Genomic DNA, 12,383 nt, shown 5'->3' on the forward strand with positions numbered 1-12,383 from the left:
TGTGGCCTTGGGAATCCAGGACTCAATTTTGAAGTTTGTAGACACCACAAGACTCAGAAATATAGTGAGATGTAGACCAGGGAAATGGGCAGGCATGTATCAGATGCAAGTTAATGCAAAGATATTTGAAATTATGTACTTTGATAAGACCAAGAAGAGGCACTATAAACTCAATGGTGGATTTTTAAAGGGTTTTCAGGAGCAGTGACGATGTCTGGTCAGTGTTCCCTCTGAGCTGTGCAGTTGCTGCTCAACCTCAGGTTTTTGTGAAGCCAGAGACAAAATTACAGGGATCACTGCAACGAGAGGTATATACACAAAACCCTTTGAAGATAGTAGGAAAAATTGAAAAGCAAGTTTAAAAATTAGTATGAAATCTTTAACTTGATGAACAGGAGTATCTGAGTTTGAAAGCAAGATATCTATCGTGGGGGGCATGGTGACACAGTGGTTAGCACTGCTGCCTCGCAGCGCCAGAGACCCGGGTTCAATTCCCGACTCAGGCGACTGACTGTGTGGAGTTTGCACGTTCTCCCCGTGTCTGCGTGGGTTTCCTCCGGGTGCTCCGGTTTCCTCCCACGGTCCAAAGATGTGCAGGTCAGGTGAATTGGCCATACTAAATTGCCCGTAGTGTTAGATAAGGGGTAAATGTAGGGGTATGGATGGGTTTCGCTTCGGCGGGTCGGTGTGGACTTGTTGGGCCGAAGGGCCTGTTTCCACACTGTAATCTAATCTAAATCTAAATCTATCCGAACCCTTTATGAAGAATTGGATAAGCTCCAGCTAGAGGATTGTGGTCAGTTCTGAGCACTGCACTTTCGGAAGGATAGCAAAGCTGATTGGTCTGATGCAAAGGGGTTGCACCAAAACCCCACCAGGTAGCTAGAACATGGCAGGCTAAGAGAAACTGAGGTCCTTCTTCAAGTAGAGAATGTTTAGAAGAGAGATTTCAAAAGTACTCAAAAGCATGTCTGGGTTTGACAGGTTACAAAAGAGAAGGTGATTGGCAACAGAGCTGAGGGTGAAGTAAGGGCAAGCTATGTTTGAGCTCACCAAGTCTTTATGACATGGAATGCAGTGCCTGAAATCGTCAGATAAGCCAATTCAGCAATAGCTTTCCAAAGGGAGTTGAAAAATACTTGAAGGAGAGAAACAAAAATTGCAGAGCTGTGACAAACGAAGCAATGCTTTCACCCCGTGAACAAATAAATAAATAAAGCCAGCCGTGAAACGAGGCTAAGTGGGTCGATGTTTCACAGGCATGTCAGGTCAGGCGGCTCCCTTCAAACCTTACATTTCAGGTGGAAAACTTTTACTTAGAAAAAAAAGCAAGATGTGGCAGCACCTGCAGAGAGAGGCAAACGAGCATAAATGGGCTGCTTTTCTGAGGTCTGGTGATCACACACAAACCGATGGCACTGGTGGCTCAGGGATTAGTACAGCTGCCTCACCGCACCAGGGAACCGGGTTCGATTCCAGCCTTAGTGTGGAGTTTGCACGTTCTCCCCGTGCCTGCATGGCTTTCCACCGGGTGCTCTGTTTTCCTCCCCCATTCCAAAGGTGTGCAGGTTAGGTGGGTTAGCCATGGCAAATACAAGGTTAGTAACAGGTATAGGGAAGGGGATCACCTCCCAACGGTTGGTACAGACTGAGTGGGATGAATGACCTCTTTCTATACTGTAGGGATGATGTGATTGCCACTCCCCTCTGCATTTTGAACACGGCTCAGTCAGAAATGCAGAGCTGTAATTCCATTGTGACTTGGTCCCTCGTAGCATGGACCAGTTGGGGGAAGGTACTTCACAGCAGTCAATTACCGTATCCTGTAACCTAATCACAAGGCCCAGTGTCACAGACAGGTTTCACAGAAGCTGCCAGCTATGATGAGTGTGAGGTTAAGGGGTGTAGAGTGCCAGGTGGGGAGGGTGCTAGGTGGATAATTTAGTGGTAAAAAGGATACTGGGATATCTCTTGTTTCTGCTGACTCCTGCTTATGGTCCTCCCATTTACACTTCAGAAACTTATTATCTGGAAATGTTTTGTATTAATATGACTCTTCCTTAGAATGAAGGTCAGACTCTCCGTGTTAGTTGACATGGTTCTTGGTGACAGAATAGAACATTTTAAACTAATTCAGCAGGGGGACGGGAACCTAAGTTGTCGATCCATTGTCCAGGAGGTTGAGAGCAGTGAGGTCAGAAATGAGGTTTCAAGGTTGCAAGAGTTCACCAGCAAGCCGGAAGATGGTTTGAAGTGTGTCTATTTCAATGCCAGGAGCATCCGGAATAAGGTGGGTGAACTTGCAGCATGGGTTGGTACCTGGGACTTCGATGTTGTGGTCATTTCGGAGACATGGATAGAGCAGGGACAGGAATGGTTGTTGCAGGTTCCAGGATTTAGATGTTTCAGTAAGAACAGAGAAGATGGTAAAAGAGGAGGAGGTGTGGCATTGTTAGTCAAGGACAGTATTACAGTTGCAAAAAGGACGTTTGAGGACTTGACTACTGAGGTAGTATGGGCTGAGATTAGAAACAGGAAAGGAGAGGTCACCCTGTTGGGAGTTTTCTAAGGGCCTCTGAATAGCTCCAGAGATGTAGAGGAAAGGATAGCATAGATAATTCTAGATAGGAGCGAGAGTGACAGGGTAGTTGTTATGGGGGACTTTAACTTTTCAACTATTGACTGGAAATACTGTAGTTTGAGTACTTTAGATGGGCCAGTTTTTGTCCAATGTGTGCAGGAGGGTTTCCTGACACAGGCCAGCAATGAGTGAAGCCACATTGGATTTGGTACTGGCTAATGAACCCGGCCAGGTGTTAGATTTGGAGGTAGGTGAGCATTTTGGTGATAGCGACCACAATTCGGTTTTCTTTACTTTAGCGATGGAAAGGGATAGGTATATACCGCAGGGCAAGAGTTATTGCTGGGGGAAAGGCAATCATGATGTGATTAGGCAAGATTTAGGATGCATAGGATGGGGAAGGAAACGGTAGGGGATGGGCACAATTGAAATGTGGAGCTTATTCAAGGAACAGCTACTGCGTGTCCTTGATAAGTACGTACCAGTCAGGCAGGGAGGAAATGGTCAAGCAAGGGAGCTGTGGTTTGCTCAGGAAGTTGAATCTCTTGTCCAGAGGAAGAAGAAGATTTATGTTAGGATGAGACGTGAAGGCTCAGTTAGGGCGCTTGAGAGTTACAGGTTAGTCAGGAAAGACCTAAAGAGAGAGCTGAGAAGAGCCAGGATGGAACATGAGAAGTCTTTGGCAGGTAGGATCAAGGAAAAGCCTAAAGCTTTCTATCAGTATGTTAGGAATAAAAGAATGACTAGAGTAAGATTAGGGCGAATCAAGGACAGTAGTGGGAGGTTGTGCGTGGAGTCTGAGGAGATAGGAGGGGCACTAAATGAATATTTTTCATCAGTATTCACACTAGAAAAAGACAATGTTGTCGAGGAGAATATTGAGATACAGGCTACTAGACTAGACGGGATTGAGGTGCGTAAGGAGGAGGTGTGAGCAATTCTGGAAAGTGTGATAATACATAAGTCCCCTGGAGCAGGTGGGATTTATTCTAGGATTCTCTGGGAAGCCAGGAAAGAGATTGCCAAGCCTTTGTCTTTGATCTTTATGTCATCATTGTCGATAGGAATAGTGCCAGAAGGCTGGAGGATAGCAGATGTTGTCCCCTTGTTCAAGAAGGGGAGTAGACACCAATCATAGACCAGTGAGCCTTACTTTGGTTGTGGGTAAAGTGTTGAAAATGGTTATAAGAGACAGGATTTATAATCATTTAGAGAGGAATACATTGATTAGGGATAGTCAACATGGTTTTGTGAAGGGTAGGTCGTGCCTCACAAACCTTATTGAGTTCTTTGAGAAGGTGACCAAACAGGTGAATGAGGGTAAAGTAGTTGATGTGGGTGAATGGTTTTTCAGTAAGGCATTTGATAAAGTTCCCCACAGTTGGCTATTGCACAAAATACGGAGGCATGGGATTGAGGGTGATCAGAAATTGGCTAGCTGAAAGAAGACAGTGCATGGTGGTTGATGGGAAATGTTCATCCTGGAGTTCAGTTGCTAGTGGTGTACCACAAGGATCTGTTTTGGGGACACTACTGTTTGTCATTTTTATAAATGACCTAGATGAGGGTGTAGAAGGATGGGTTAGTAAATTTGCAGATGACACTAAGGTCGGTGGAGTTGTGGACAGTGCGGAAGGATGTTGCAGGTTACAGAGGGGTGTAGATAAGCTGCAGAGCTGGGCTGAGAGGTGGCAAATGGAGTTTAATGCGGAAAAGTGTGAAGTGATTCACTTTAGAAGGAGCAACAGGAATACAGAGTACTGGGCTAATGGTAAGATTCTTGGTAGTGTGGATGAGCAGAGAGATCTCGGTGTCCATGTACATAGATTCCTGAAAGTTGCCACCCAGGTTTATAGGGTTGTTAAGAAGGCATACAGTGTATTAGCTTTTATTGGTAGAGGGATTGAGTTCCGGATCCATGAGGTCATGCTACAGCTGTACAAAACTCTGGTACGGCCCCACTTGGAGTATTGCGTACAGTTCTGGTCACTGCATTATAGAAACATGTGGAAGCTTTGGAAAGGGTTCAGAGGAGATTTACCAGGATGTTGCCTGGTATGGAGGGAAGGCCTTATGAGGAAAGGCTGAGGGACTTGAGGCTGTTTTCGTTAGAGAGAAGAAAGTTGAGAGGTGACTTAATTGAGACATATAAGATAATCAGAGGGTTAGATAGGGTGGATAGTGAGAGCCTTTTTCCTTGGATGGTGATGGCTAGCATGAGGGGGCAAAGCTCTAAATTGAGGGGTGATAGATATAGGACAGATGTCAGAGGTAGTTTCTTTACTCAGAGAGTAGTAAGGGAGTGGAATGCCCTGCCTGCAACAGTAGTAGACTCTCCAACTTTAAGGGCATTTAAATGGTCATTGGATAGACCTATGGACGAGAGTGGAATAGTGTAGGTTAGATGGGCTTCAGACTGGTTCCACAGGTCAGCACAACATTGAGGGCTGAAGGGCCTGTACTGTGCTATAATGTTCTATGGTTATCAATCCATAGGCTGTGGAGCAGTTGGGATACAGGGATGCCTGCTTCAGAGGGGCTCCTGTATCAGCACATTCCTTACACTGTCAGCATCTTTCTTCAGCAGCCTCCCATCGATTTGCTTAAAGTTGTAGTTTGCTTTCCCGGTTCCTGTGTGCTAGCCACCTCTGTCATCAGCCTCGTGCTCGCCCAACATTGGTCAGTGTCAGTCAGAGACCGCTGCCTTTTCAGCTGGCCTTTCAAATGTTTGTCAGTGTATCTGCATCTCATTTCATCGGAATAGAACCAGGAGTAGGCCATTTGGCCCATTGTGCCTGCTCTGTCATTCATTAAGATCAGGCTGATCTCTCCATCATCTCAGCCCCTCCTACCTGCATTATCCCCATCACCCTTAATTCCCCTACCATGCCAACACCCATCCGACTGTGTCTTAAATATATTTAATGAAGCTGCCTCGACTGCCTCCTCGGGCAGAGAACTCGATAGATTCACTACTCCCTGGGGAAAACAGTTCCTCCTCATCTCTGTCCTAAATCTACTCCCCCTAATCTTGAGGCCATGTCCCCTCGTCCTAGTCTCACCCACCAGTGGAAACAACTTGCCTGCCTCTATCTCATCTATCTCTTTCATATATTTCTATAAGATCCCCTCTCCTTCACCTAAATTCTAGCAGGTACAGTCCCAGGCAGCTCAACCTCTCCTCACAGGGTAACCCCCTCATCTCCAGAATCAACCTGGTGAACCTCCTCTGCACAGTCTCCAAAGCCAGGATATCCTTCCTCACATAAGGAGACCAGAACTGTGCACAATACTCCAGGTACGGCCTCACCAACTCCTAGTACAATTGCAGAAGAGTCCCCCTGCTCTTAAATTCAATCCCTCTAGTAATGAAAGCCAATATTCCATTTACCTTCCTGATTACCTGCTGCACCTACAAATCAACTTTTAGCGATTCATGTACAAACACTCCTAAGTCCCTCTGCACAACAGCAGGCTGTAATCTTTCACCATTTAAATAATACGCTGACCTCCTATTTTTATTTCTAAAGTGGATAACCTCACATTTACCAACATTGTACTCCATGTGCCAGACACTTGCCCACTCACTTAACCAACTGAAATCCCTCCACATCCTCTGCACAGTTTGCCTTTCCACTCAGTTTAGTGTAATCAGCAAATAAGGATATGTTACACTCAGTCTCCTATTCCAAATCACTTATGGGGTGGCACGGTGGCTCAGTGGTTAGCACTGCTGTCTCACAGCGCCAGGGACCTGGATTCGATTCCTGCCTTGGGCAACTGTCTGTGTGGAGTTTGCACATTCTCCCCGTGTCTGCGTGGGTTTCCTCCGGGTGCTCCGGTTTCCTCCCACAATCCAAAGATGTGCAGGTCAGGTGAATTGGCCGTGCTAAATTGCCCATAGTGTTAGGTGCATTAGTCAGGGTAAATATGGGGTGGGGGAGTGGGTCTGGGTGGGGTTACTCTTCGGAGGGTCGGTGTGGACTTGCAGGCCCTAAGGACCTGTTTCCATACCTTAGGGAATCTAATCTAATCTAATATATATCATGAACACCGATCCCTGTAGCACCCGCTCACCACTGATCTCCAATCCGAGAAACACCCATTTATCCCAACTCTCTGCTTTCTATTGGTTAACCAGTCCTCCATCCATGCTAATACATTCCCTGCAACCCCACGCATACTTATCCAACTTACCAGAGCACAGTGCATCATGTAGCACCCAACAAGAAAAAGACAAGTTCACAGATCCTTTCCTACAAGATGTAAAAACAGTTTTTCGGAGTGAAATTTGAAGACAGGCTTGGCAGTGATCCATCACAGTGATATTAAACCAGCAGAACAATGTGACCAGTTCCCCTACGTGAAGAATTGCAGAAATGATTGGCTACTCAACGAAAATACCCAAGATTGGTTTGTTGAAAATTCTATGTAAATCCAAGAGCTTCTTCAAAATAAATGCTCCTGCCAGGATCGCTTGCTTGCTTGCCCCAAAGAATAAAGGCCTAAATTTATCCTCGCAGGATAGTCAGTATCCTCCCCAGTATCCCACAAAAGCTGCAGATAGGGAAACCTGCAGCTTTCTGCAAAACAACTTTCATTTCACCCAAACCAACTAGTGGGGAACTGGGAGAATATGCAACTGTGTACAGATGTGGGAGTAAGTGAGATCCTCCTACCTAGCCTTGCTGGTACAGGTACAGATGCCACTAAAATCTTGCAATCGCATAACCCTGCTCATAAGATTGGCCAGAACACTGGGACAGTGTATTTAGCGACCACCAGATGGTGCAGAAAGTGAGCATTTGTCAAACTCTTCCAGAGGGGCGTGACATTTGAGCCATGCGAACCAACATGAAGTAATCAAAACCTCTGCAGTGCATTTCAAATCCCACAAAGCCCCTGAAATAGATGGGATTTGAGCCAAAGTCTCTAAATAGAGAGGGAATTTGTTGCTACAAAGGCTTTCAGATACACTTGCAGCATGCTGAGAGGAAGGGGCAGTGCCCTCAGACCCTCCCTCCACAAAAAAAGTAAGAGATGTTTGACAGTACCAGCTACAGCAGCATCACTATGGCAACCAGCCTTAATAACAGGATTAAAGGTTATAATGAGAAAGTCCTACTGTATAGTGCTGTCAACATTTAAAATTACTTGTAATGAAGTTAACTTGTAATTATTTTCTCAGTTTTTTTAATTCTCTCATGGGGTGTGGGCGTTGCTGACTGGGCCAGCATTTATTGCCAATCCTTAGTTGCCCTTAAGAAGGTGCTGCCTTCTTGAACCACTGCAGTCCTTGCGCCTTGGGGGAGGGAATTCCAGGATTTCAACCCAGTGACAGCAAAGGAACGGTGATACTTTTCCAAATCAAGGTGGTGAGTGGCTTGGAGGGGAAATGGCATCTTTCTGCTGCCCTTATCCTTCCAGATGGAACTGGTCACAGGTTTGAAGGTGCTGTCGAAGGATATTTGGAGAATTTCTGCAGTACATTTTGTAGATAGTACACACTGCTATTATTGAGCGTGGATGGTGGAGGGAGTGGACTTTTGTGAATGGAGTACCAATCATGTGGGCCACTTGGTTCTGGATGGTGTCAAGCTTCTTGAGTGTTGTTGGAGCTGCCCCCATCCATCCCATCTGTCCATCTCGTTCCTGATTTGTGCCTTGTGGATGGAAGACAGGGAATGGGAATCAAGAAATGAGTTACTCACCACAGAATTCCTAGTCTTTGACCTGCTCTTGTAACCACTGTATGTGTATGGTGAGTGTAATTGAGTTTCTGGTCAATGGTGAACCCCAAGATGTTGACAGTGGTGGGAATCTATGGGTAGCACCATTGAATATTAAGGAACGATGATTAGATTGTCTCATTGTAGATCATAGCCTGGCATTAGTGTGGCATGAATGTTACTTGGCACTTGGCAACCCAAGCATGGACACTGTCCAGATATGAAAAATGATAATCTAATTTTAGCCACACTTTACCCGCATGCTTCCACAAAATCTCACTCATTTTATTTTGTCTCATCTGCAGTTCTTCTCTGTCAATGGCTTCCTGGTTCAATTCTTCACCAGCTTCACCAGCATCATCTTTACCATCCTTCCAGTTCCCACCTGTGACCACTGTCAGTGATAAACCACCTAATGGGTATGAAAACTTGCCTTTTTTTTCACAACATTAATACCGGGTAATTGGTGTTTCCTCACATGTTGAAAGTGAGGACTGCAGATGCTGGAGACCAGAGTTGAAAAATGTGGTGCTGGAAAAACACAGCAGGCCAGGCAGCATCCGAGGAGCAGGAGAATCGACGTTTCGGGCATAAGCCTGAAGAAGGGCTTATGCCCGAAACGTCGATTCTCCTGCTCCTCGGATGCTGCCTGACCTGCTGTGTTTTTCCAGCACCACATTTTTCAACTTGCTTACATGTTGTTGCCACTAGAGTAATGGATCAGAGTCAAAAGAATGAAATTACTTGACATTGTGATCACAAGTGGAGATGATGATGTACTGTGGCGTGGTGTATAGTCGCATTGAGGAAGCAATCGAGTGAATGTATTAAAGCTCTGTAATTGCATTGTGTGTTACGTTCGGCATGTTAGAACTGTTCTTTGAGGAGATATGTAATCTAGATCATCGTGTCGCAGTGCAAACATGGCTGTGAAACTTTCCCCTCAATATCTTTTCGCTCTCAGTATTTATAACGGACTCATCAGTGTGCAGCAGATATTTGAAATCTGACTTAGATTTTAATAGTGTACCCATGGACATGGTGATTTAGAATTATCAAGCTCCACTGTAATCTGTTGCTTGTGCGGTCATTTGGTTCTGAGATTTACAAGGAAGTTGCCAGGGTTGGAGGATTTGAGCTGTGGGGGAGAGGCTGAACAGGCTGGGGCTGTTTACCCTGGAGCGTCGCAGGCTGAGGGGTGACCTTATAGAGGTTTATAAAATTATGAGGGGCATGGATAGGATAAATAGGCAAAGTCTTTTCCCCTGGGGTCGGGGAGTCCAGAAAGAGAGGGCATAGGTTTAGGGTGAGAGGGAAAAGATATAAAAGAGACCTAAGGGGCACCTTTTTCACGCAGAGGGTGGTACGTGTATGAAAAGAGCTGCCAGAGGATGTGGTGGAGGCTGGTACAATTGCAACATTTAAAAGGCAGGAAGGGTTTGGAAGGATATGGGCTGGGTGCTGGTTGGACCAAAGGGTCTGTTTCTATGCTGTGCATCTCTATGACTCTACACTTGCTATATCTGAGTGCCAAACCTTTATGATTCATGTACAAGGACATCCAGATATCTCTGTACCCCAACATTCCAGCATCTCGCTCCACTTCAATAATATTCTGCTTTTCTATTCTCTCTGCTCATATTTTTCTACATTGTATTCAATGTGTTGATTATTTTCTCCACTCGCTTATTCAATCTGCTGATTATTTATTTACCTATATCCTTTTCAGGCTCTTTGCATCCTCCTCACAACTTGCTTTTTTAAAAAATCAGTCTTGGTATCATCAGCTAATTTGGCGATAGTACAATTGGTCAGTTCAGCCAAGTCATTAAGATAAATTGTAAATAGTTAAAACCCCCGCACTGATCCCTGTGGCACCCCATTAGTTACTGTTTGTCAAAAAGTAAATGATACATTTATTGTGACACTTTGAGTTGTAGTAATGAACCAATTCTTTATTCATGCTATTAGGTCACCCCAGCACCATAATCCTTATTTTGTACAATAACTTTTTATGTGTCTCTTTACAAAAGCTTTCTGAAAGTCCAATTATAGTACAACCACTGGTTCTCCTTTACCCACTAAACTTGCTACTTCCTCAAAGAACTCCAGTAAATGTGTCAACGTAAGTTCCCTTTTGACAAAACCTTGGGGACTCTGCCTAATTGTATGATTGTTTTCAAAATGACCAAAATGACTAGCTCCTTAGTAATTACCTCCAGTGTTTTCCTAGTGGGAGATGTTAAGCTAACTGACCTATACTTCCTTGTTACTATCTCCCATGTTTCTTGATTAAGTTTCCTTTGGTTTTCCAATCCATTGGACCTTCCCAGAATCTATGCAATTCTCCAAGATTACAGCTGGCCCTACAGCTGCTCCTTACAATCTGTTTTGGATGATCTTCATCAGATCCTGGAGACTTATCAACCTTTACTCTAATTAGATTTCTGGAAGTTTTTTTTTCTCTAATGATTGTTTTAAGTTCCCCCTTCAAGAGATCCAAATAATCAACATAAAAACACATACTGTGTTATAGAAACATAATACAAGGGGATATACTCACCACTGTTATACTTACAGCATAAATCATGAAAATAATGCAACTTTGCCTGAAATAAAACTTACACAGCCTTCCCACTTCCACCCTCAACCGACTATATGGGCATTGCGGAGATCACAGTTAATATATTAAACTTTTGGTATTTCAGGGATATAATTTTTGCTGGTTTATTAGAAGTGCCAGTTCATAAGGGGCAATTTACAGGAAAGTTTGCTCTATTTCTTCAAAGTCTCTCCTGTCTCCCTTTCCCATTGTTAATACCGAAGTCTCATCTTCTAATGGGACAATGCTCATTTTAGATGCTCTTTCTTAAATCTTGTAGAAGTCTGTCTGTTTAGGACAGTGATAACAGAAGCTGGGGGATTGTGATGCAGAAGTCAGAAGAAGAGTAGAGGTAGACCGAGAAGTCATTTTGTGATTAAAAAAAGGATGCATTAATAACAAACTAATTGGGCGTTTTTTTTTTAAAAATCATAAATGCTGCATTCTATCCACTTTTGTTACTCCCCTGAAATGAGGCGGTAAGTAAAGATCTGAAGTAAAGAAGGAAAGCAAGGCCTTGGAAATGTGTCTGCTCAGATGTACAATAATAATTCCATATATACGGATTATAAGAAAAATGAAGAGGTGCTTCAAGTTGCAAAAGTAAAGGAACTCTTTAAAGGTGACACCCAGAAAAACAATTTTGGCCAGTTGATTGGATTCCAAAAGTTACAGGGACCTCCTTTAAAGGCAACGTGGAAGGAGTGAAAAGAGGGGGTTGACCTGGGCAGTATTGGATGGCTCAGAGAGATTGCACATTACAATTGTGGAATTGTGAGGATGGCACAGTGACAGCAGGTTTACCTGCAAGAATAGCTAAAAGCAGGACAAGCCTTTCCAAACAGTGTTTTTAAATTTTAACTTGTTCATGTTTTTACTCACCCTAGTCCATACTTAATCCAATTATTTCTGGTGGTCCTTTACTGGGTACTAACATTTTCTCAATTTTATGGACTGCCAATAATCTTTCTTATTATTGAACTCCCCTTCTTTCGATTTGGTGTTGTCCTTCACCAGCTCCATTAGCACGGACAGTTCTTCCTCCATTCCCAATGAAGAGCTTATGCTCGAAACGTTGATTCCCCTGCTCCTCGGATGCTGCCTGACCTGCTGTGCTTTTCCAGCACCACACTTCTTGACACAGTTCTTCCTCCCAATAGTGTCTTTCTTTCTCAATGGAATGTATTCTGTTATAGAGTCATAGAGATGTACAGCATGGAAACAGACCCTTCGGTCCAACCCGTCCATGCCGACCAGATATCCCAACCCAATCTAGTCCCACCTGCCAGCACCCGGCCCATATCCCTCCAAATCCTTCCTATTCACATACCCATCCAAATACCTCTTAAATGTACCAGCCTCCACCACTTCCTCTGGCAGCTCATTCCAGACATGTACCACCCTCTGAGTGAAAAAGTTGCCCCTTATGTCTCTTTTATATCTTTCCCCTCTCACCCTAAACCTATGCCCT

General features: G+C 44.2%; 1 protein-coding gene across 1 annotated transcript in view; it reads left to right on the top strand.

The window, feature by feature from the left end:
• arhgap10 (Rho GTPase activating protein 10) overlaps positions 1-12,383 on the top strand; it is a 203,339-nt gene that overhangs the window by 185,226 nt on the left and 5,730 nt on the right. Inside the window, exon 22 of the mRNA XM_043700807.1 lies at positions 8,556-8,729. Within this exon, the coding sequence (XP_043556742.1) occupies positions 8,556-8,729 (174 nt within the window). The remainder of the gene's footprint in view (positions 1-8,555; positions 8,730-12,383) is intronic.

This window comes from Chiloscyllium plagiosum, chromosome 1, assembly GCF_004010195.1.
Source record: "Chiloscyllium plagiosum isolate BGI_BamShark_2017 chromosome 1, ASM401019v2, whole genome shotgun sequence".
Taxonomy (NCBI): Eukaryota; Metazoa; Chordata; class Chondrichthyes; order Orectolobiformes; family Hemiscylliidae; genus Chiloscyllium; species Chiloscyllium plagiosum.